Source organism: Liolophura sinensis, chromosome 3 (assembly GCF_032854445.1).
Source record: "Liolophura sinensis isolate JHLJ2023 chromosome 3, CUHK_Ljap_v2, whole genome shotgun sequence".
In the NCBI taxonomy this organism is placed as follows: Eukaryota; Metazoa; Mollusca; class Polyplacophora; order Chitonida; family Chitonidae; genus Liolophura; species Liolophura sinensis.
The window spans coordinates 5,584,133-5,609,140 of NC_088297.1; the positions used below are offsets into that span (position 1 = coordinate 5,584,133).

A 25,008-nucleotide genomic window follows, 5' to 3' on the forward strand; every position below is an offset into this window, starting at 1 on the left:
ATACGCTGTGTAATCGTAATGAAGGATTGGACATACATATGACTAGACAATTTAATTGATATATTCGACACTGGTGGTTAACACAAAAATTTTAGAAGTATATATCAGATTCCCTCGCCATTTCTTTGATTTATTTATTTATTTATTTATTTATTTTATTGGTGTTTTACGTCGTACTTAAGAATATTTCACATATACGACGGCGGACAGCATTATGACCGAAGAGCCCGGGAGAAAACCCACGATGACCCGCAGGTTGCTGAAAGACCTTTCCGACGTACGACAGGAGATGAAGCCAGTATGAGCTGGACTTGAGCTCACAGCGATCGTTTTGGTGAGAGACTGCTCAGTCATCATGATGCAGAAGAGCACGCCAGTCACAAGGCCACTGAGTGTTTGACTATAAATCAGATAAAATGAGATTTGCCTAGATTCCCTCACCGACTGTGAAACCAAAACCAAGATCTCATGGTCACTAAGGGATTTGTCATTCTTATAGACTGCTAAAAGCACGTCCATTCTTATCAGTGTTTTAAGGCCATTCTGGTTATATCCGGACTATGGTGGGTGGACCGACAACCATCGAGGTTTCATCTCTCTGGCAAATGTTCCCAGTAACTATTGCTTATCGTGAAGACACTACCTCCCTCTTCACAGACCGCAAATATCGGCCCCTTTGTGGCCTGTTGATGTGGTATATATGCTTACACTCTGACTGAAGGACCAACATCCTGTAACAACAATACAAGAGGATTAAGATTATCCTATAATCTATATACACTGTAGTCACCGTTACATTTTCGCGGTTTAACTGTGTGTTCCGATTTTAGCCGTACGCGAGGACATCATCAGTGTTTATTTGTGTGGCTGCTTTTACCTGTACGCGAGGATATAATGAAGATATACCTGTATGGCCGATTTTTACCTGTACGCGAGGATATAATAAAGACTTACCTGTATGGCCGATTTTACCTGTATGTGAAAAAATAATCAAGGCTTACCTGTGTGGCCGATCTTACCTGTACGTGGAAAAATAATCAAGGTTTACCAGTGTGTCCGAACTTACGTGTATATGTCGGTATCAGCTTGGCCTAGGTATTAATGTGACATTGATCAGCGCCTGCCAAGACCATCTCCTGGCGGATGAGTTCGCTAAACACAAGAAGACCAGCTTCGTATCGACTAGAGCTTAACCGAAATCAAATAACCTCTGCAAACAAAACTGGTTGCTCACCAGAAGAAAAATTTATCGACAAAATGATCGGGTCTTGAACAGTTTAAGTTTCTCTTTTTTTTTTTCTCAATGCATGAGGTTGACGGAGAATGAAGAAACACACCGAGTGACGTCATAGGGAGGGCTTCGCGTCCAACGGAAAAGATTCCCACACTCGTATGTGACTTTCACAGATGCAAGTAAATGGAATATCAGAATACTAATTATCAAGTGCTATAAACCAACGTTCGTATATGAATCGCCCGATTAAAAGGTATTTGTATGACAGTCGTCAAATTTATGAATTTTATTTTAATTATTTAATTTATTGGCGTGTATATTTTCCCTTAACAGAAGAAGATCAGGTTTATGTGTGGAGTAAAACACTTAATCGCCCAGTACTTCATAAACCTCCTTATTCATCCATATACTACATTGTAAAATGTTTATGATGGAACTTTCGAATGTCAAGTATTTACTACATACATGTATGAAGAAAACATCCGTATGCACCAATCGTGACATTCATTCGCCCACCAATAAACGTACATTCGCATATCCATCGTTCAACGTTAAGATGACATTTTCATATCCATCGAAGCCACCTAGGCCGCCAATTAAACAGATAAATGGACATTAGTACACCAATCGTTCAGTGATAAATTACAAATCGTACAATGTTTGTTGAATATCCGTCAGCATATACCAATCGTCAGCTAAAATATTTGTAGGCCTATACCGATCGTCTAATGTTAAATGGACACATATATATGCAAATGTTCAATCCTTAGTGAACGTTTGGGGACTGGGTTTTGTGTGATCTTTTTTTTCAATCGATATGGGACACTCCTTTAATGTTTAAATGAGCGCTCGTGCTCGTATAACACTCTAAGGACTCTAAACATGTCAGCGGTAAATAGGCCTGTTGTAACACCGACTGCTACCCCCATCCTTCATAAATAAAAAAAAACACCCAAACTATTTTTAAAAAATCAACTATGTATTTTAAACTGCAAACGATAGTCCATACCTCAAAAATGTACATTTGTTGACAAACAAGTGTCACCAATGTAAGTGCTTGTGGATAATTTTAGCAAATTTAAACATGCAAGTTTTTTTTATTAATTTATTTATTTATTTAACGTGTGTTTAACGCCATATTCAAGGGTTGTTCATCTATACCCGATGTTTGGCGGTGAGTTTTATGGGTGGAAAAACTGGACAAGTACGTTTTCACGTACTATAGCCTCTGTGTTCACATTGGACAGAGGCAACCAGGGTTGAATATATACATGTATATTATTTTGTATGCATGTAACGTACGATTTTAGTTAGTCCACTGCAGTGGTAAAAATATACAACTAAATATTTATTTATTAGATTGGTGTTTTACGCATATAGTTAAGCAAGAGACTGATATAAATAAATCACCAATTATAATGAATAATGATGATGCAAAGAATATTTCACTTGTACGATGGCGGCCAGTATTATGATGGGAGGAAACCGGACAGAGCCCTGAGGAAACCCACGGCCATCCTCAGTGTGCTGGCAGGTCTACCAGACGTACGGACGGAGAGGAAGCCAGTATGAGCTGGACTTGAACTCACAGCGACCACATTCATGACAGGCTCCTGGGTCATTATGCCGTGCTTCCACCCTCGGCCACGGAAGCTCCTTTTTCATATTTAAAACTTAATTATGTTTACATATCTGAATGTAAAGCATATACATGCACGGAACAAAGATTTACTTGATACCCTCCGTGGCCTGGGGGTTAGCGTGCTAGCGCAATACGACGACCTCTCACCAATGCAATCGCTGTGAGTTCAACCCGGGGACGGTCCTGGGGTTTCCATTGGTTAACTCTGCTCAGTTTCCTCTCACTATAATGCTGGTCGCCGTCGTATAAGTGAAGTATTCTTGGGTACGGCGTAAAACACGAAATAAATATATAAATAAATCTACTTCGTGGAACGTCACAGGACGTCATTGAGCATCCACAACACATCCGCACGGTACGAGATTATTTCATAACCCATGTAGACGTATAAACCAGGAAGTACGACACGGGACGACTAGCGATAAGGATGGAGCAGATTTCGTGAGGGACATTGTCAGATTTACGAACCACTGACTTTATGACCCGTGTCTCTACGAGGTCAGAGAAACTGCATTTAACTGGCAAAATCCACCCGGTGACCTTAATCCAGGGGTATAATGACTGTTCTGGTACAAGTTATTAGGCGAGTACATTGCCCGTGACTAAAAGTGTTGGCCTGTCGCAGGTATTCGTTCAGGTAGAGTATAACTACAGATTCCTCTGCAAAATTTATTATTTATTTCAACAGCATGACTTTATATATCGTTTAAGGCAAAGGAGCATAAATCACCAGCTCTTCCTACGAAGATATGGATATACTTGGTTCAACTTCCCTATAGTATTTTGATTGAGTGTTTCCCTGTTGGATCGGATTTCTCATTCCACATAAGCTGGTAAGTATACATTTCCTAATAGCATGTTTCCTGTATAAACGGGCCGTGTAATGTTAAATACTGATTAACCCGGGTTATTTTCACAGCTGTATAACTGTTCATCTACCATGTACCATGTCACAATGTGCCTTCACTTATATTTACCAACATATCTGTTATCAAGAATTGGGATAAGAAATCGAGATGTATTGATTTTAACTGATAGTAATATATTGTTTCGCATACGACAATAAGCCGATGGAGAAGTTATGTCCTAACAGCCTTAGGCTGCTCTAGGAGGGATATTTGTGATCGCTGCGTTCGATCGTTGCTATTTTCTCTTTCCATCAGGTAGCTTTCATCAAACTGTTTTTGAACTGGTTCCATTGCTTTACGTGATCTTTTAAAAATTCATATACAGTTTATTTTAGGGTTATTTCAGCTGGCTTGTACCATCAGTGTCAGCAACCTGTTGTACTTATCTAGCGGGGTACTTCAGACTTGCCGATAACGAACGAGCTGTCATCACCAACATAGGGAATTCCCTCTAGCCTCGTTCTAGTTCACCGGAAGTGTTCCCCCAAAGACAGTCACAGCAGGTGAGGATTTGTCACGCAACCAGGGGTGTGAACTTCGGCGTTATTTGCCTTTTTTCGAACGGGAATGGTGAATTTCTGAAAGTAACTGCAATACGTAAGTATAGAAAACAATATCAATGAATTCTACTGGCCATACCTTTTGTTATAACTGAAAATGTCACGTTGAAAAAACCATAAACTGATCGGCCATATAATCACATGCCGTTGTTGTTGTTGCGGTTGTTTTTATGTCATTACGATGTAACTCACTGGATCATTCCTATCCTGGCCCATCACATGATTAAGTTTAAAAGTTTAGCCGGATGGGGAGGTGGGGAATATTGTGTGTAATTAGAAAACTCTGCCTACTGCTGCGTAGTTGGAGTGCTCTGCCTAGAACTGCGACACACTATTAAAGCAAACTAACCCTCTGTGACATGACCAGAAGAAAATTAAGTTTGGTGGGGGGAGGTGTTGAGTGTGTGCGTGGGTGGGGGTCGAGGTGGGTTGGTTTTTGGCAACTAATCCCGTGAAGCGAGGGTCCCTGGGGCTACATCATCCTAGATTATCATATACAAGATCTTAGCCATTTTTGGTCAACAAGAGATGAGGTCTGAAGTGTATGGAGCTGTGAAGGTGATATACAGAACCAAAAATTTAAAGGTTTTTGAAAAGTAGGGGCTGTAAGAGTTTGAAAGTCTATCCCAGCACATGAGGTGAGAGGCCACATAGGACACAGATGCTCCATGACCTAAGGTTGTCGTAGACAATTTCACAGCCATATGAAACTGGGGCATCGAGTCAGGAAGTTTAGTGGGTAAAAATTATTGCTGGAATGAGTCAAGATGCTGAGCTTGACATTAATCTGGCCCCTGGGCCTCCTGGTTGCAGTGCCACTGACCTTGGCCTGGATAATTATGTTCAGTATTTAATGTTTGGATTAGCGATAGCATGTGATCTGATTCAAACATAGAATAGTTAATAGAGTTATACAGGGCGTTCTTCCCTAGCACAAACCGACTTCGACAGTGTGGTCTCTGTATTTAAGCATGCTATTGTGAGACTTTGCCAAATTTAAAGTCATCCACGGCAGTCACGTCTGTTCATGAAAAATGATCACATTTTCCTACGCCTATACCACAGCAGTGTTATTGAGATAGCAGCCACAGTAGAGTAGACACTGAGTAGGCATTTAATCAGATACAGTTTTTAATTGTCTTTTTGTCATGCTTTCTTCATTTTCGTGATGTAGTTGACTTTATCAATCAAAAGACAAAAAAAACAAAAAATAAAAAAAAAACAAAAACAGTCGAAAGACCAAAAACAAACAAACAAACAAAAAAAGAAAAGAAAGGAAAGAGAGAACAGCAAAAACATGTAGACTATCTGCCTTTGAAGCTTTATTTGGCATTAGTTTTGGACGTCAACTCATGTCATTCAATATAAGAAAGTGTGGGGATATATGTGCATGTACCTAACGTCAGTTATATTTATTACCTTTTGACACTACTTGTAAATGCTGTTTTAATTATTGCAGAAGTGATCTTGCCATTATTCACAAGAGAGCCCTGTGAGGGGAGGTAACCCCTGCACTGATCCTGTCTCACTCATCACACATCATGTCTATCCAGTACACTTATAGACAGCTGGATGAGGTGTCGGTGGATGACCTTAACCCTTCCACTGTCTCTGAAATCTACCACAGTCGCGTTCAGCCCGAGGGCTCGACGGATGGGGAGAACGCTTTGGCTCAAATGAAATGGCCCAGAGTTGTCGGCATTGTTCAGATTATTAATGGATTCATCACAGGATTTTTAGGTGAGTTTGGTGTACAGTATTGAAACTGTACAAAGATCAATTTTATTTAGTATTTTGTGGGCAAGCCAACTCTGTAAAATCAAAATTTGGAATAAAAATAAAACTGAAGTCCACTTTTTTATTTTCTACAATTTTCTTGTTTTCAGGGATTTTTCATTTTTTTATGGCGTTCTGGTTAAGTAAATATGTCCTCAACAGAAACATTTGCCTGGATAATCCAAATTTTCTACAAATTAGATAATTTGTTTTATATTTATACCCTCCTCTGACATTAAAAAAGTATTTATTCTGCCTGTAAAACAACAATTAAGATTTGTGTGGCCTTATCTTGCAAAAAAATGATGTACTGTAAATCTTAACCTTTTCAACCAATAAAGCACTGTTTTCAGTGGACTTACAGCATACAATTATTATCAAAAGTGATGCTAAAATGATTTGTTTGTGTCACTAAAGATACAAGCTTCATAAAACTGTGCAAATTAGTTCTCTATACCCCATTGTTGTCTCAGTACGTTTCAAAATATTATCTGCAATGGTGGTTGAAATGGTTGAAGAATTTGGGTAGCTTCAAAATTATCCCAGTTTAGAATGAATGAATGAATGTTTGGGGTTTAATGTCGTACGTAACAATTTTTCAGTCATATGATGATGAGGAGCCATTAGGTGTGTGTCTTCTTGTGGCAGGGCGAGTCCATGCCACCAAAGTGTTGACTTTACTGAAGTATCATGCCAAAGACACCAGGCATGACACCCCACCCAGTCACATTAAACTGACACCCCACCCAGTCACATTAAACTGACACCCCACCCAGTCACATTACACTGACACCGGGGCCTGTTTCCTTGCTCTAACATCTTAGTGCTGCGTTTCAAGCAAGACATTAGAAAGTACCATTTTTAAAGTCTTTGGTATGACCCGACCAGAGTTTGATCCCAGATCCCCCAATTACGAGGCAGACGCTCTAACCATTAGGCCACTAAAGTGGTCTCCCAGTTTAGACAATGGGATTCAGAGATTATGATGTTTGGTGATGAGGCGAGTAAATGTAGTATTAAAGTAAGCAACTGATGTAATTGTAAAGAAATGTTTATGAAGTGTTTTAAGTTATTAAGTGATAAGAACTTGTTGCCAAACTTGGAACTGTTTTCTTTTCAGATTGAATCATATGAAAGAGGGTGTTTGAAGGTGAACAGAACTATTAGAGACCATTTTGTTTGAGCAGGGAGTCTAAAATTCATTGTTTGCCCTTCTCTTACATGTAAATGTTAAAAGTGTTGAAACAGTGAGTCAAAATAGCACTGCAAACCAGGGAATATAGAACAGCCTGATGAGGACAGTGTCATTACAAGAGTCTTGTTTGGTTACAGGACAGATTTATTTATTTTATTGGTGTTTTGCACTGTACTCAAGAGTGTTTCACTTATACGACGGGGGCCAGCATTACGGTGGAAGGAAACCAGGCAGAGCCTTGGGAAACCCATGACCACCTGCAGGTTGCAGGCAGACCTTCCCACATGTGGCTGGGAGGAAGCCAGCACGAGCTAGACTTGAACTCGAAGCGACCACATTAGTGAGAGGCTCCTGGGTCATGGCACCATGATGGCACGCTAACCACCTCAGCTATAAGACAAAGCTGCCACATAAATAACAACATTTTTAAATAATAGGACGGTTTGTTATTTGCCCAGCACCATCTTGTAAATTATTAGGCTTGTACTGATTTTTTATTTTACCCATCTTCTTTTTAATTCAATATCCTTGACTTTTTTAAATTTATTTTTTCAGGTGTTGCAGAAGTATTCTTGATCCCTATACTGGAGGATATCAGAAGTAGCAACACTATTGTAATTGGCAAGAGGAACTGTTACATGGCTGGCATTTTTGCAGGAATCATGGTAAGGTTTACAGGTTCTCTAGAATTTGGTATGCAAAGAGCTTTGCTACAAAGATGCAATTTATAAAAGTATAAAAATGGATAGGTTAAATCATTTCTGTGGGAAGAGCTTGCTCATCAGATGCTTCAACCATGTTTCTCCTTGATTTGTAAACCCTAAGTATTTATTACAATCAGGGCCTCTTACAGCTTTTGGACATCAAAATTAGGCACCCTGATTTAACTGATTCATTTTTTGTGTATAATTAATAGGTTATTTAATGAATACGGGCTGATATTCTATTTTACTTGGCAGAAGCGTGAACTCATAAACAGGTTCATGCTTTGGCGCAATGCGAAAATCGAACTTGTCCACAAGCCATATTCAATTATAACCTATAAGTATGGCGTAAAACACCAATTAAATAAATAAATAAATACTTATTGCAATTTGGTTAATGGACTTCTCCTCTCCTGTCAAGAAGATACAATAAAATGTGAAGAATTCAGTAGCTAGCTGCTTGTGGGAATTTTCCTTTAGCTCAGTTGCCAATGGGCTGGATTTCAGATCACGAGGTACCTCTGTGAGTATGGCCTGTGTACTTGATGTGTCATGGAAGGGGGATAGGATTTGTGTGGGTAGGGGAAGATTTTGTATGGGAACCGGGGCAGTTTTCCAGAGTTTACATGCTTTAGTAGCTTTACTTGGTAGAGTGCTGGACTTGGGATGTGGAGATCCGAGTTCAAATCCCAGTGTGAGCCAGAGCTTACAATACGTGTTCAGTTGCAGTAACTGAGATGCTATAAGGCTTCAGTTAGTATGGTGCTGGATTTCACATGAAGAGACCCGAGTTCAAATCCTGGTGCAACACAGGGCTTATATGAATACTTACAGTAGCTAATCTCATGAGGATTTACCAAATCGCTTGGTTGGTAGATACATGTAGGTGGACATTGGATGTGGAGATCCGAGTTCAAATCCAGGTGTGGCCCAAAGCTTACATACATGTGTATGCTTGCAATAGCTGGTGGGGATTTACCTGACAGCTTATTTAGTAGGTAGACAGCTGGACATCGGATGTGGAGATCCGAGTTCAAATCCAGGTGTGACCTGAAACTTTCATCCTGATCTATTAGCCGTACCATAGACTGTTAAAACAGTTGTGTGTATGTTTGTTTTGCAGATGTTAATAACGGGCAGTACAGCAGTCAGGTCGTCCATTAGTCAACGAGGATCCACGGTAAGACAGACTTGTCCTTGATATCTAGGTTATTTGTGAGGCCTTGATTCCTCTGTAGTTTGACATTGTATCATTCAGTGGAAATTTCTTGGTGATATCTCCAGAACTCATGGGCAGAGTTCAGTCAAAATTAAGTTTTTAGATTAGACTGTATGATCTATGATGTTTGTACTGTTGAATTTGATTGTATTTACTCTTGTACTTGATCAGGCTGTATTTACTCTTGTATTTAATCAGGCTGTATTTACTCTTGTATTTGATCAGACTGTATATACACTTGTATCTGATCAGACTGTATTTACTTGTGTATGTGATCAAACTGTATTTACTCTTGTATTTGATCAGATTGTATTTGCTCTTGTTTTTTTATCACATTGTTTTTTGTATTTGATCAGACTCTTGTATTTGATCAGGTTATATTTACTCTTGTATTTGATTAGACTGTATTTACCCTTGCATTTGATCAGGCTGTAATTGTATTTGATCAGGCTGTATTTTGTATTTGATCAGACTGTATTTACTCTTGTATTTGATCAGAATGCATTTACTCTTGTATTTGATCAGGCTGTATTTACTCTTGTATTTGATCAGGCTGTATTTTGTATTTGATCAGATCCAGAGGTACATGATACTTCTAATCCTTTCCATCGCCATGTACACGGCATTTTCGGGCTTCCTCATCAGCGGCTACATTAAAGGATGGACAGAAAAGGACAAATTTCCTGTAAGGTCAACTCCACAAAACATTCCATGACAGCCCTAAAACTTGAACGCTTAGCAATATTTAAGAGCTTGAGGACTTTCCACGCTATTGTAACGGGATAAGCTTTCCAGTGCTTACACTAGCAGTAGCTACTAGACGGAATTTCTCTTTAACTCAGTCAGTGGAGCACTGGACTTGGAATGCGGAGATTTGAGTTCAAACCCCACTGTGATCCTCAGAGTAAATTCTCCATCCGTTACAGTATATTTAAATTTCTCATAAAAAGAAGTTCAAAGGTTGACGTGAAATGTTTCATCTCTTCCACTTCCAAAGTTTGCATCTCGTTTCATGTAAAACAGGTGGTTAATGTGCTTCTTGAGCTAGGTTTATAGATTCAGCCCATGAATTTGACGTAATTTTCATACTAACAGATATTGCTAGCACAGTCAGCCTAAGAGTTGGTCTTGCCATATCAGATTAACCATTGACTGATGCAGTCACAGGTTTTATTTATTTATTTATTTATTTGATTGGTGTTTTACACCGTACTCAAGAATATTTCACTTATACAATGGCGGCCAGCATTATGGTGGGAGGAAACCGGGCAGAGCCCAGGGGAAACCCATGACCATCCACAGGTTGCTGGCAGACCTTCCCACGTACGGCTGGAGAGGAAGCCAGCATGAGCTGAACACGAACTCACAGCGACCCCATTGTTGAGAGGCCCCTGGGTCATTACGCTGCGCTAGCATGCTAACCAACTGAGCCACAGAGGACCCTCATCACAGGTTTTAACTCAGCTCTCAGGTGTTTGGCTGCGGCTTTAAGTTGGCAGATTTGTCAGGTACATCAGGTAAAGAGTGCTGGTTTACTACTGGTGGCGCTCTATCCTAATTCACTCTAGCTCTGAGATCGGTTGGCCATGTTCATAGCTTTAACTTCTGCATTAACCGCTCTGAATCGTTACATTCACTAACTTGGAACTCGGTCCTGTTACCCTGCGCTGTCCTCATAGTATGAAAACTGTGCATCACAGAAACAGGTGTTTGTTTTGATCTTTACATATTTCTGAATTTATAAACCCAGTTATCTATGAAAAATAAAGATCATATTTTCACAATTAACACTAATGTAACTGGCGCATCCAGTTGGAAACTGATCGCAGTTCTAGCTCTATCCTTAAACCTGTCTGCCATCTTACATGTATTTGTGAAGACTTCGTCAGTATGCTTCGAATATTATTAAAGACGTAGATAAATTAATGTGAGGTATTCCTGGCTAACTGTGTCAACGATGATCGCCCAGTAGCACCCGCCTCGAAGTCGGGAGACCTGGTTCAAACCCAGGTCAGGTCTCATGAAAAACGTTAAAATGGTACTTGTTGCTGCCTCACTTGGCACTCAGCACTAAGAGGGTAGAGCAAGGAAGCAGGACTGTTTGGCCCGGTGTCAATGTAATGTGACTAGGTATGGTATCTGGCATCTTTGGCATGATACTTCGGTAGCCGCAGCCTTTTGGTGGCATAGGCTTGCCATGCCACACACTCATACTCATTGACTCCTCGTTGTTACATGACCGAAGTACAAACTTCAGTGAAAAGAATCAGTCTGTCAACCTGTACTGTATCTATCCTGTATCTTTGTGTTTCAGGAAGGAAGCTCACTCTATGAAGTCCACATTTTCGTGACGGCCAGCACTCTCCTTGGCCTCATGTTTGTTGTGGCAGCGTTTATCCAGTACTTCCAGGCTGTGTGTTTTGGAGAAATCCAGTTATTCAAAAGAGCCTTAGTTTGTTGTTTACCCTGCTTGTTTAAGGTAAGGTAAAAAAAAGATGGAAGCAATGAGTAACTTACGTCTGAATTGTCGGATAATGTCAAAGGGACTAACTCAAAATGTACATATGGGTGTTTCTGTGTTTTAACTCGAGACTACTGAACATGGACAAGTGTTACTTTCTTCCTGTTTTTGTCACAAGCGATGTGTGATCATTGGTTTATGTATTTTTATACATGCATATTAAAAATTAATACCTGTATAGAAAATTACTGTATATTTTTGTTAGTGTAACAAGTATATTATCAAAGATCATGGTATGAAAAAAGCAGATTATTTTATCTTTTTTTCTTTCATCTTTATGTTTTCTTATTATTTCTTTTCTTTAAATCTTTTCAACTGTAGTTCAATTTGATCATGTGCCAATTTGCTAATTTTTTACATAATTTTTTTTTGTCATTGTTTTTCTGCTTTTAAGCTTTTTAGCTGTAAACCATTTTAGTCTATATATATATATATATATATATATATATATATATATATGTACAGGATAGTTTAAAAAAAAGTTTATTTGTTTTCTGAACGATTTGAAAGTCTTAGGAGTATAAGAATGAGCTCTAATCCGTATTAATGTTGTTTTTCAGGTTAAGAACAATGTGAACGAGGGAAATATAAGTAATATAGTTGTCTGATACATTTGTTTTAAAAATTAATGCCTTTGTTAAGACATCCCATATCAACTGGATCATGGTTTACCATTTATCAGTATCAGTTTGCAAAAATATGGATTTAGTGCCCACATCTAAATTTGAGCCTGGTTGTCATACAGCCGACAGTTCTGTGTCGACTGTAGGAGAACGTGGCAAATTTTCGCCACCATGACGAGAAGTTGAAACAGGTTAAGCTTTCCCAGTCATGGCGGGTATGCAACATCATGAGAATATGCGAGTCCCCAGTGCTGACGGACTCAACTGCCAGGTACTGTTGGTCATCCGCTGGGTATATGAGAATCAGGGTCAATCTTCTCAACCCTTTCTGTGGATGATTGCATCATCTGTTGTCATTTATGTACCTTTGCAATTTGTTGTTTGGCTTAGAACTATATTGACGTCAGCGTCATTTGCAAATTGTTACATGATGCAAACTACATGCGTGTAGATGCAAATTTCCTGGGATCTTGTTTCGTGATGCAAAAATGCCTGAGACATTGTGTTGGACGATGCAAGGTTCCTGAGGTATTTTGTTGGACGATGCAAAATCTGTGAGATATTGTGTTGTACAATGCAAAATCTGTGTGATATTGTGTTGTACAATGCAAAATCTGTGAGATATTGTGTTGGATGATGCACAGTTTGTAAGGTATTGTGTTGTACATTGCAAGTTTCCTGAGGTATTGTGTTGGACAATGCAAACTCTGTGAGATATTGTGTTGTACGATGCAAAATCTGTGAAACATTGTGTTGGATGATGCAAAATCTGTGAGATATAGTGTTGGATGATGCAAAATCTGTGAAACATTGTGTTGGACGATGCAAAATCTGTGAGATATTGTATTGTACGATGCAAGGTTCCTGAGGTATTGTGTTGGACGATGCAAACTCTGTGAGATATTGTGTTGGACGATGCAAAATTTTTGAGACATTGTGGTGCATGATGCAAAGTTCATGAATCATTGTGCTGCATGATGCAAAGTTCATGAAAGACGGATGATGCTAAATCTGTGAGGCATTGTGTTGCATGATGTAAAGTTCCCGAGACATTTTTAGGTCATACAATCTTCTGTAGATGCGATCTTCTGTAGATCTTTCTGGCACCTTGTGACCTGGTGCAAAATCCCTCTGACGATCTGAATGTTGGATTTATTTATTTATTTATTTGATTGATGTTTTACGCCATAGTCAGAGTATTTCACTTATACGACGTCAACCAGCATTATGGTAGGGGAAAAAAATGGACAGAGCCTGGGGGAAATCCACGATCATCTGCAGGGTGCTGGTAGAGCTTCCCACGTACGGCCAGAGAGAAAGCCACCTTGATCTTAACAGTTGTCTTATAGGACACAGACTACCCAGGAAACTGTGTTATATCTTACAGGCAACCCGAGATTTTCTTTTATATTATGCAAAATTTGTGATACCTTGTGTTTACCTAATGCAAAACTTCTTGGGATATTATGTGGTGTAACCTTTTGTGGATATGATATTTTGTACCTGGTACAAAATCTTGTTTTTCAGTAGTTTGTCCATGAAAACTAGTCCAATATTCACACGTGGTACACACTTACAATAACACGCACAGTGAATTTATTTGTGTAAAGTTAAGTTTTGTCTATGGACAAAAAAAAAATGCTTTTTTTCTAAAACGTAAAATGAGGAGAAAAATGCTCAAGATAGGACTAAAAAAACATGTACTAAATGCTGTTTTATGTATTTTTATGGTACTGTACATGTGTGATCCTCTAACTGTTTATGCGGACAGAGCATATTACGTATCTAGCTCTGTACACCGTACACGTGAAAGAGTGTAGATATTTATTTATTTATTTATTTGATCGGTGTTTTACGCCGTACTCAAGAATATTTCACTTATAGGACGGTGGCCAGCATTATGGTGGGGTGAGATCGGGCAGAGACCGGGGGAAACCCACGACCATCCGCAGGTTGCTGACAGACCTTCTCACGTACGGCTGGAGAGGAAGCCGGCATGAGCTGGACTTGAACTCACAGCGGCCGCATTGGTGAGAGGCTCCTGGGTCATTACGCTGCGCTAGGGCGCTAAGAAGCTGATGCACGGAGGAGTGTAGATATACCAGTGCTACTGAACTCATTCATATTTTCTAAGTCTGAGCGACCCTTGTTACTTATCACTTCTCCATGGTAGGCTTTGTATTGAATTAATTGTTTGAACTGGACAAAAGCAGCCATCGCTAAATGGGCGGGCACTTCGAACCAGACAAACTGGATCATACAGCACAAGAGGCGCTCTCTACCTTTCGCTTACGTCACTGCCGCCTTTGGAGCCTGTGAGACGCACGTAGGCTTGTTTAGACTTAGCTTCGTCACTTGTGTCCTTCCGCGGAACTATTTAATCAGTATTTATTAGTAACATTGTTTGAGGTGTTGGTTAGAATCGTGTTGTAAACAAACGCATGTGTATAAATTATTATTAGAGGCAAAGGTTCAGACGGATTGTTTGTGTTTTCTGACATCACTTCCTGCCTCATCACCTTGACCCCAGTGACCTGGACGTTGTTCAAGGTTTCTGTACAAAATTTGCTATTGGTGGTAGTGATGGAAAGGGAAAGATAGCGAGCGAAGCATGCGCTGTAAGAAGCACAAGACTGGATCCCCTGCATATGACTGATTCAGTAGGTCTCACTGCTGAGCGCTATGGTTAGTAGAGGGAAGGGACGTAGCTTAGGTACCCGTGCACTGAGCGAGTAATAATGAATACTTTAATAGTGAAAGCTATACCCTATAGTGCTACTCAAGCATTGACCGATTATTATTTGTGTTCAAACTTTTGGCGCTTGCATGCCAAAGCCTGATTGATCAGGTCCATCAGTTTACCTTTGTATTGAATTAAATTCTATACCTGTATATATGCGTGTTTTCTATCCGTATTTTTGTAATAAATTTGTTTATGTTTCAAACTTCTGTCTTTGTTGGATGTGTGTTGAATATAAGACAACTGGGAAACCTTTTTTTTGTTAGCTGATGGTGTTGTCTATCAGCCAATCACAAAATAGGGACTACTTATTGCCGTAGAAGAAGTCTTCACACAGTGACATGTTTGGGTACTGACTAAACAGGCGCCATGCGTGGCGTACATTGGTTGACAGGTTCATAGGCAATCAGTGCTCAAATCTTCGCAAAGCACTGTCATGGTTTGGAAGAATTTTCAGTATGAAGTAGTTTGGAAGAATCTCTCTCTCTCTCTTTCTCTTATATTTATGTCTGCCTTCCGATTTTCTGCTCAAACCTCCATACGATGAACTATAATTTTGGTGGATTCCAAGGAAGTACAGTGGCGTGTATAGGAAACGTTGCGTAGGCCTTCGCGAAAGTAAGCAATGGAAACGCCACAAGCCTTTTCTTTAGACACTGTCATTGATATTTCGGGTTTCCAAACAAAACCTACATTTCCCAGATGTCCCAGAGGGCTTCGTGACTAAGACTTTCGCTGAAATATGGAATACATAAATTTGCAAGGGGCACTGCACTAGTTTGTATAAGAAAACTGTCGGTGAAGACCCTTCGCTATTGGTCAATGGATAGGGTAGCTTTGTCATAGCTCCTTTTTTCTTGAAAGGTAAAAAACTGTATTATGTGATTGCTGGAAAATTCTGAGCATCCTTTGTTGACATTAATTTACCCATCACTTGTGTCACCATGTTCGTGAAATACAAATGACAACTCTTTCCTTGAGGAAGTCAAGCTCACAAACGTTCAGATTCTCAGTTTTTTTCCATCGTTCGTCTGCTCTAATTTACATTTTGTGAAACAATATTAATCTGTTAATTTTAACAAAGTCTATTGTCTGAGAGTCTGGAGTTTATTCTGTTATAATTCAGTATTCTGTCATATTCAAAATAATATCATGTTAGTGTAATAGAATATTTATGCTGAATTCATAGAATATGTGTGTTATAATTAACAGAATATGTGTGTTATAATTAACAGAATATTCTGCTGCAATAACAGAATCCAACCTAGCGTCACTCAGATAACAGACTTTCTGTTAAATTTAACAGATCATTTTTTGCAGTGTAGTACATGCTATCAAAAACAGTTGTCTAGCATTCTTGACAGTCCTGTGCGACGCAGGTAGGCTTGTTTCGACTTCGCCTCATCACCGGTGTCCTCGCGCGGAACTATTCGATCAGCATTCATCAATGAAATTGTTTCGTGTGTTGGCTGGTTTCATGTTGTAGAGACTTTAGATAAAAACAATGCATGTGTTCACAAGTATTATTAGAAGCAAAGCTCGATTTCTGTAAAAATTTTGCTGGTGCTGGCAGTGATGGTTATGTCAGGAATTTGTGTGGTGTTTGGAGACGTGTGTTGTGGTCTAATTGCTCGGTTTCCTTCGCCCAGGTGAAGGTGAAACATTCTTTGATTCTGGTGCATGACACCATTTACTCAACTGATTTATACGATTATGTTGTGGTATTACTCCGTTCCATGTCAAAGTTCGCAAAATATTTAGATTTTCCCCGATCAAAAAAGAGAAAATAATAATAACAAGACTTAAAGCGCGTTAATACACCGGGAGGTGTTATGTCACAGCGGATTATCTCTTAATCTTGTTAAGCTTCATGCCAGTTTTAGGTCAGTATTTCGTCCAATCTGATTAAAATCAGGTGGTATGTATATCGTGTGGGTAACAACGTTGTGAGTGAAGCGATATACATGTACATACGATTTGGGTTTAATCAGATTGTACTGTGTCAAACCTGGGTCAGTATATGAATTGCACCTGTTAACAGGTGCTCTATACACAGGGTTCAAGCTGGTGAAACTTTGTTGATCTCCCATTGACCTCATACTGAACTGAGCGACAATGTACATATAGGCTGTCTTCAGACATCATTGGATTAATTAAAGATTAAATATTTTGGCTTGATTCGCATAACTGCGAAACGCAATTATAGTGGTAACAAAGTTATAAAGAAACGCTGTAGTTAGCTCGGTACAATGCAAATCGATGTCACCAGTAAGATTCATTTGAAGTAACACTACACTGGGCCTACATTTAAGGCTGAAACGTCCTTGATGAAAGACGGGTTTTTGTGGATTTCTTTCTGCTGTGAATTCACTGTGAGTTTACAAAAAAAAACTATTCCTCTGGGGCTCGTATTTGAAGCTGATAGTGTGAAAGTAGAGACCTTGGAATGCACTTGTGTTGTTTCTTGGAGAAACAGAACTTTTACGAATGACGACGAATGAACGAGATACCTTTCTAGTTCACTGTAATAGTTGTTTCCCGTGACCCTTGGTAATACTGATATGATCACCCGAATGACATTAGTGTCAGCTGTGACATTTTACTTGTTGTTCCAACACCTGTAATTCCAAACGGAGATATCCTCGTCGTTCCACAACAGCTATTTCCCCCAAGAGGCTTTTACCAAGGCATTTTAACTCACGACGATCTCGATCTGTTTTATTCCATACCGTTGTACTTAACCACAGCTGGAAGTAACCTACTTTTCTGAAAGCGATTCCCATCTCCTTCACAACACCTTTTTTTCTTTCCCGCGCTTCCAGCCAGTTCCTCTTGTCACTGTTTCCACAATTGCTCTTCCGACACCTTTCTCACTCGGCTGCTTTAGATTGTTCCATTAACGTCGTTCCCTCACCGGATCGTTCCCTTTCACTGTCCCAAACCATGGCGATGCAGGAGATCCAACCCTATAGTCGTCGGATTTCATTCATGGTGTCGCTTCGGATGAGTCCAGCGGCCCGGCTTAAGAATATCATCGGCGATGCTAAATTACTAAGCCAGGCTAATAGAACAGCCGCCGTGGACGCTGAAGTACGGGAGCGGGTGGCAAAAAGGAGACAGAACCTCTCAATACTCTGGAGGTATTCCCAACAAGAGAGTCAAAGGAAAATGATTAGCTCGTCCAGGAAGGTTTGTTGGTATTTCCTTTGTTCATACACCCTAATACACTCCGAGTAGGCCCCTATTCCCACATTATATAAATCTCTATGTTGTATTTCATTTCAAATAATTTCAGTCCAAGAATAGGTTCAATATAGGCCAAACATACCGTTTCATCGGATATTTGTGTTTTGGTTTTTTTTTCTCGGTGGCCGGAGTGTCCTAAAGCGCTCTGCTACTGACGATGTCTGACATTTACCAGAGAGTTTAGTCAGATATACCAGTAGGCCTATATGGTTCATCAAGACCAATGGTCTCTCTGACGTATAAACCATTGAATTAATGAACTTAAGAAAATAATGAAGTTCCAATATTAGCAGTGAAATTAAAATAAAAGGAAATTTATTTACTTGTATATTTGGCGTTTGATGCTTTGCGCAAGAATGTTTCACTTACACTATCTGAGTAAACCACCGACCTTTGGCAGGTGCGTGACAAACTTAAGCCCGCGCTCAATCCAGCTAGAGCTGGATGAACACGTCGTCTGACTAGTCAAGAAGAAGCTGATAGCCCCAGTTGAGAGAACGCTTTCGGCACTTGAGCCAGCGTGGCCTCGAACGTGAACCAAACGATGTCACAGAAGAATTCATGAAGACAAATATTGATCTACACTAATCGATCAGAAACATAGCTCATTTCTATAGTTGTTGATAAAAGCGGCTTGTGAGATATTTGCAACACGTTTCTATGGTAACCAGGTGGATGTGTGGTGATCGTAGGGCTTTGATAATGTGGCTGGCTTTGGAATCAATAAGCGTCACTTGTCTTGTTGAGATACCTTGCAGTACCATCTGCTTATCTTGTCGGTCATACCATCTGTGAGGCTCGTGTATCCACTATAGCGACTGCAGTAAAAGTAGTATAAACGTAGCACTTCTCTGTTTAGCTTTGGCGCATTGGACGTCGTTAGTTTAAAGTTTGAACCTGCGGTTTTAAGAGGTCGCATCAAAAACCTTTATTTCTCATCACATCTGATGCCGTAGGACGGGCTTAGTTTGTAGGAGCATATGGCACAGCGTGCGAGTGTGGTGTGAATCTACGCAAGGGTGGTAAAGACGTAGTCTTGCAAAGACAGCATTCCACAAGATGGACACCACGAAGGCTCGCGTCAGTCACAGATCATTTAGTTCTTTGTGTAAAACAGGCAGCAAGTGTGAATCAGCCTCTGCCGTTCGGCATCGCGCAAAATCTCATATTGTTTTCGCTTTTCCTCGATACAAAAGGAAAAGTAAACTCTTGTCCAGGACGTGCACTAAGCGTAAGGCACAGACAGAGGTACGCTGAAAGAATGTGTTATTATTGTTCTTTCTTTTTTTATGTGTTTTACGTTTCTTTTATTTATAGGGTATCTTCATGAATAGTACACAATTATTATCTCTTCTACGCTCTGAAATTATTCTTGTTGACATAATATTAGATGTTTCATGGTGATGAAAGAATATTTTATGCTGTTGAGCTACAACCCGTTATACAAACGTCATACATGACAGCACACTTGTTTTGTTATTCCAACAGAATGTATGTTATTCCAATGGAGTATATATTATTCCAACGGAATATATGTTATTCCAACGGAATAAATGTTATTCCAACAGAATGTATGTTATTCCAACGGAATAAATGTTATTCCAACAGAATATATGTTATTCCAACAGAATATATGTTATTCCAACAGAATACTATTATACTTTTCATGGTACCAGTATATGCACGGTATAGTGTTGTCTATAACATAATGTTATGTTTCGGTCTTTAACATAATGTATTCTTGCATCATTCAGAAAACAGAATATCATGGTAAATTTAATGGGTTGTTAACTTACCCTCTGTAATAACTTCGTGATAGGCAAGATGAGCTCTCACTCCCGTGACGCACTAGTAGTTTTTTTGCCTAACAGGTAAATAATATATTTATTTATTTATTTCATTGGTGTTTTACGCCGTACTCAAGAATATTTCACTTATACGACGGCGGCCAGCATTATTACTGGTAGCGTTGGAGATTTTCAAGACTTTGAACCGATTGTAGCGGGTTCACTGACCAAGAGGAGTAATGGTTTTTTCCGGTGATAACCCCAAGTGTTAAAATAAACACAGATTTTGAAAGTGAATTAAAAAAGGCGTGTATATTATGACAGTTCAATATGCGTAATTAACGTATTGTAAATGTTGAAGACGCATTCGCAAAATTAGTCTGATCTTTGTATTGATTAGATAATTTCCAGTAAAAATTAGAACTCGATATTTAATTGCATTTTGATTATTTTATATATTTTTTGCTTGCAGCACAAATTGCATTTCCGTGCCCTCTGCAGATTTGTTATCTTGTTGATTCGCACGTGCCGATCCTGTCGTGAGTAAGTTCTAGTAATTAATCGCTTCCAAAAGCGATGAGATTTAATAAATTATCTAATGACGCCATATACTTAAGAATCTTTTTTCGAAAATTACTTCTTGAAACGTAAAACGGTAATCAAAAATTTCGCTTACTCATTAACAACTTTTCGACTGTGCTTCCACCTATTTGCCTGTCTGCCCGTTTGTCTGTTTGATTGCCTGCCTGTCTGTCTGTCTGTCTTTTTGTGCGTGTGTGTGTCTGTTTGTCTGCCTGCATGTTTGCCTGTTTGATTGCCTACCTGTTTGCCTGTTTGATTGCCTGCCTGTGTGTCTGTTTGTGCATTTGTCTGTGTGTCTGTTTGTGCATGTGTGTGTCTGTCTGCCTGTCTGTCTGTCTGCCTATCTGTCTGTCTGTGCGTCTGTGTGTCTGTTTGTCCGCCTGCCTGTTTGCCTGTTTGATTGCCTGCCTTTTTGCCTGTTTGATTGCCCGCCTGTGTGTCTGTCTGTGCATTTGTCTGTCTGTCTGTTTGCCTGTCTGTCTGTCTGTGTGTCTGTTGTTGCGTGTGTGTGTATGTGTCTGTCTGTCTGCCTGTCTACCTGTCTGTGTGTCTTTTTGAGCGCGTGTGTGTGTGTCTGCCTGCCTGTCTGTTTGTCTGTCTGCCTGTCTGCCTGTCTGTTTGTCTGTTTGTCTGTCTGTGTTTTCGTCAAGCCACTTTCTCCACACATAGTATAAAGTGTACGTACACTTATTTTGTCATCACTACTTAATAGCTATATAAGCCGAGGAATATCTTATCACTCCCAAATCGCCAACCTCACCGTAACTTTTTTCTTTTCTTCCACACCACGGTCTCCTTCATCCTAGTCTTATATCACTGTCACATCGAAAACTCATCCCTCTTTCTGATCTTTCTGCTCTTTCGCGTGACCTGCTCTGTCTTCTATTTCTGTTCTTTTACATCACCTTTTCTTTCTGCTCTATCACATCAACTTCTCTGTTTGCTCTTTCACATCACCGTGTTTGTCATTTCTTTCGCAGCCTGTTGTATATTTCACAAGGAGTTTCACGGTACTGTAATTCTCCAATCTTTTGGCATGTTTGCAAGGTGTTCATTCAAGTATGTTCTGAAGGCATTACTCTGTGCAAACTGATAATACTACACTTTTTGTGAAGCCCTAAAATTGACCAATCCAACCAATGTAGTTTTGTCTCCAAAATCAAATTTAAAATGTGAGTAAATTACATTGAAAGTTTAATATATGCAAAAAGGTTGAAGATTGAGAGTACCATCTTTCTATTTCCCCAGACTTCTGACGTGCTCAGTGAACCGTGAGCAGTGGCACGGTCTGTTTGACAACATCGCGGCTGATGAGGACCTGCCTAAGGCAAGGAGGACTCGGCCATTTGTCACCCTCGGGATTAATGACCAGCGCGAGATCGTCAAGCTGACATTTGACAGGGCCGATTACAGCAAGGATAAAAGTTACGAACATCATGTATGTATAACAAATCCATGGTGTCGATATCCATGGCCATAATATTGTATTTTAAACTATCCGGTGGACCAGAAAAAAAACGACGGCCCTCTTAAATATAGAGCTACTAGTATTCAGAAAGAAAATATCAGCAACATAGGTGAAATAGTTTTTAAACAGTAAGAATTTTATTTATTTGATTGGTGTTTTTACGCCGTACTCAAGAATATTTCACTTATACGACGGCGGCCAACACTATGGTCGGAGGAAACCGATCAGAGGCCGGGAGAAACACACGACCATCCGCAGGATGCTGCCCTTTCCATTTACGGCCGGAGAGGAAGCCAGCAACGGTTAGATGGTCGTCAATATCACATAATTCACTTAATGGTGATAATATTCACAGATAGGGAAGGGATTAAAAGATTAACATATACACATGGAATTCATTAACCTCTCACAGTGTCATTCTGTAGTAGAGTGTGCATGTTTTGGGCTTATGTGCTCCACAACCTTTCACAGTGTCATTCTGTAGTAGCATGTGGCTGTGTTAGGCTTATGTGCTCCACAACCATTCACAGTGTCATTCTGTTGTAGCCTGTGGCTGTGTTAGGCTTATGTGCTCCACAACCATTTACAGTGTCATTCTATAGTAGCCTGTGGCTGTTTTAGGCCTATGTGCTCCACAACCATTCACAGTGTCATTCTGTTGTAGCATGTGGCTGTCTTAGGCTTATGTGCTCCACAACCATTCACAGTGTCAATCTGTAGTAGCCTGTGGCTGTGTTAGGCTTATGTGCTCCACAACCATTTACAGTGTCAGTCTATAGTAGCCTGTGGCTGTTTTAGGCTTATGTGCTCCACAGCCTTTCACAGTGTTATTCTGTCGTAGCACGTGGCTGTTTTAGGCTTATGTGCTCCACAACCTTTTACATTGTCATTTTGTAGTAACATGTGGCTGTTTTAGGCTGATGTGCTCCACAACCTTTGACGGTGTTATTCTGTAGTAGCGTCTGGCTGCGTTAGGCTGATGTGCTCCACAACCTTTCACAATGTCATTCTGTAGTAACATGTGGCTGTGTTAGGCTTATGTGCTCCACAACCTTTGACGGTGTTATTCTGTAGTAGCGTCTGGCTGCGTTAGGCTGATGTGCTCCACAACCTTTCACAATGTCATTCTGTAGTAGCACGTGGGTGTTTTAGGCTTATGTGCTCCACAACCTTTTACATTGTCATTCTGTAGTAACATGTGGCTATTTTAGGCTTATGTGCTCCACAACCTGTCAACAATTGAACATCTGTATTATTTCATTATTCTCAAAGAGAGGTGCACATTTTGTGAACATGTCACTGCGGTGGTGGAGAGGCCCAGAACATCACCCTTTTTTGACGGAGACCAGCGTCCACACCCGAATGTGATCAGTATAAAAGACTACAGAGTAGAAAGTAAAACCAGAGCAGTCCGGACAGTGTGATAGCTTTCAAATAGTCACACGTAACCAGTGAAAATCGGCCTCTTGTCAATTTATCTCAGTCAAGGTTTTATTCTAACTGTAAATGCTTAAGCAGTAGCAAATTACACACACCCTAGATCTATGACTTAAGTTGAATCAGCTAAAAAAGATAATGGCAATAACTTAAATGTCACTGGGCTAGAATCACTAAAATGCTATCTCGTCATCGCATTTAACATACAAAACCATTAAAAGATTGCAAAGGGACCAAGTCTCGGGGATGCTAAGTCCACCAGCAAATCCTGGTTTATGCAGGAATACAATGTAAAAGATACTTGCACATTAAAAACGGCATTATATTATGAAAATAAGGAGGGAGTGTCATGTCGGGTGTCTTCGGCATGGCGTTCCAGTGAGGCAACGGTATTGATGCATCGGCATTGGGCCCAGCACCGTCTGCAAATGACCGAAACAGCACTAAAATAATTTTAAACCTCAAACATGCCATTTTCGAGAGGTGTAGAAAATACACGTTCTTGCTCTGCACTTGCTTCTATAAAACTTTGCCTTCCTTATCATATGCTCTTTTGTAGCCTGTCCGCATGTTCCAGAGATTCTGTGCATGAAACAGTCACCATTGTTATCTATAGCATTATTTCCTACCTCGGCCTTAAGTGGAAAGGTCCCACAGCAACCTGCGGATGGTCGTCGGTTTCCCCCGGGCTCTGCCCAGTTTCCTCCCACCATAATGTTGGCCGCCGTCATATAAGTGAAATATTCTTGAGTACGGCATAACACACCGATCAAATAAATAAAGAAATTATTTCCTACCTCGTCATGTGTATCTCGTTGAATAGCTTTCATTGCACCCTTCCTTTGTCCAAATGGTTTTGTAACAAATTTTGTCCGTTTTGTAACATATTTTGCCGTTTTTTAAACAAATTATGTCCGTTTTGTAACGTTTCCAAATCCTGATTTTGCCCTTTCCAGACAGCTTTATTGGAAGCGACCTTGGAGAGTTTACGGAAAATGCCGATTGCGAGATCGGATGATGACGTCAACTTGGTGGGTGAATCGTGTACATAGTTCCCTGTGTTGCATGCAATCTTGTATTATATACCGGTAGCTACTTTAGTTCTCCTGCCGATAAATGATGGTTGGTGGACTACATGTGCATACTGCTATTTGTTTAACGTTTCTCCTTTAACATAGTTAATATACCACTGCACTTTGGTTATTGCACCTAACTCTGGTTAATGGACTGCAGCATTTCTGTTATTTTTTTATGTCTCTGGTTGCTTTTTGGTTATTGTACTTCTGTCACTGGTTAATGGACTGGTGCACTTTGGTTATTCAAGTCCAGCTCATGCTGGCTTCCTCTTCGGCCGTACGTGGGAAGG

The 25,008-nt window shown here is 40.0% G+C and overlaps 2 protein-coding genes across 3 annotated transcripts in view; both read left to right on the forward strand.

Moving 5' to 3' along the window:
* The first annotated feature begins 3,694 nt into the window (after positions 1-3,694).
* Positions 3,695-12,827, forward strand: LOC135464029 (uncharacterized). Of its 2 annotated transcripts, XM_064741505.1 has the most exons (8): positions 3,695-3,709; positions 4,110-4,381; positions 5,804-6,084; positions 7,871-7,980; positions 9,143-9,199; positions 9,813-9,923; positions 11,553-11,717; positions 12,320-12,827. In XM_064741505.1, the coding sequence occupies exons 3-8, from the start codon at positions 5,886-5,888 to the stop codon at positions 12,365-12,367; spliced, it is 690 nt and encodes a 229-aa protein (XP_064597575.1). In that variant the 5' UTR covers positions 3,695-3,709; positions 4,110-4,381; positions 5,804-5,885; the 3' UTR covers positions 12,368-12,827. The 2 variants fall into 2 exon arrangements, with proteins under 2 accessions (XP_064597575.1, XP_064597574.1); XM_064741504.1 differs by lacking the exon at positions 3,695-3,709 and having other exon boundaries at positions 4,090-4,381.
* A 5,238-nt stretch (positions 12,828-18,065) lies between these two features.
* Positions 18,066-25,008, forward strand: part of LOC135464026 (uncharacterized) — a 28,099-nt gene continuing 21,156 nt past the window's right edge. Inside the window, exons 1-4 of the mRNA XM_064741500.1 lie at positions 18,066-18,311; positions 20,628-20,698; positions 21,986-22,175; positions 24,599-24,673. Coding sequence (XP_064597570.1) covers positions 18,066-18,311; positions 20,628-20,698; positions 21,986-22,175; positions 24,599-24,673 — 582 coding nt within the window. The remainder of the gene's footprint in view (positions 18,312-20,627; positions 20,699-21,985; positions 22,176-24,598; positions 24,674-25,008) is intronic.

Coding starts and splice junctions, on each gene's coding strand:
- LOC135464029 (XM_064741505.1), top strand. CDS start 5,886: ATGTCTATCCAGTACACTTATAGACAGCTGGATGAGGTGTCGGTGGAT. Junction 6,085..7,870: donor ATTCATCACAGGATTTTTAG/GTGAGTTTGGTG, acceptor TTATTTTTTCAG/GTGTTGCAGAAGTATTCTTG. Junction 9,200..9,812: donor TTAGTCAACGAGGATCCACG/GTAAGACAGACT, acceptor GTATTTGATCAG/ATCCAGAGGTACATGATACT.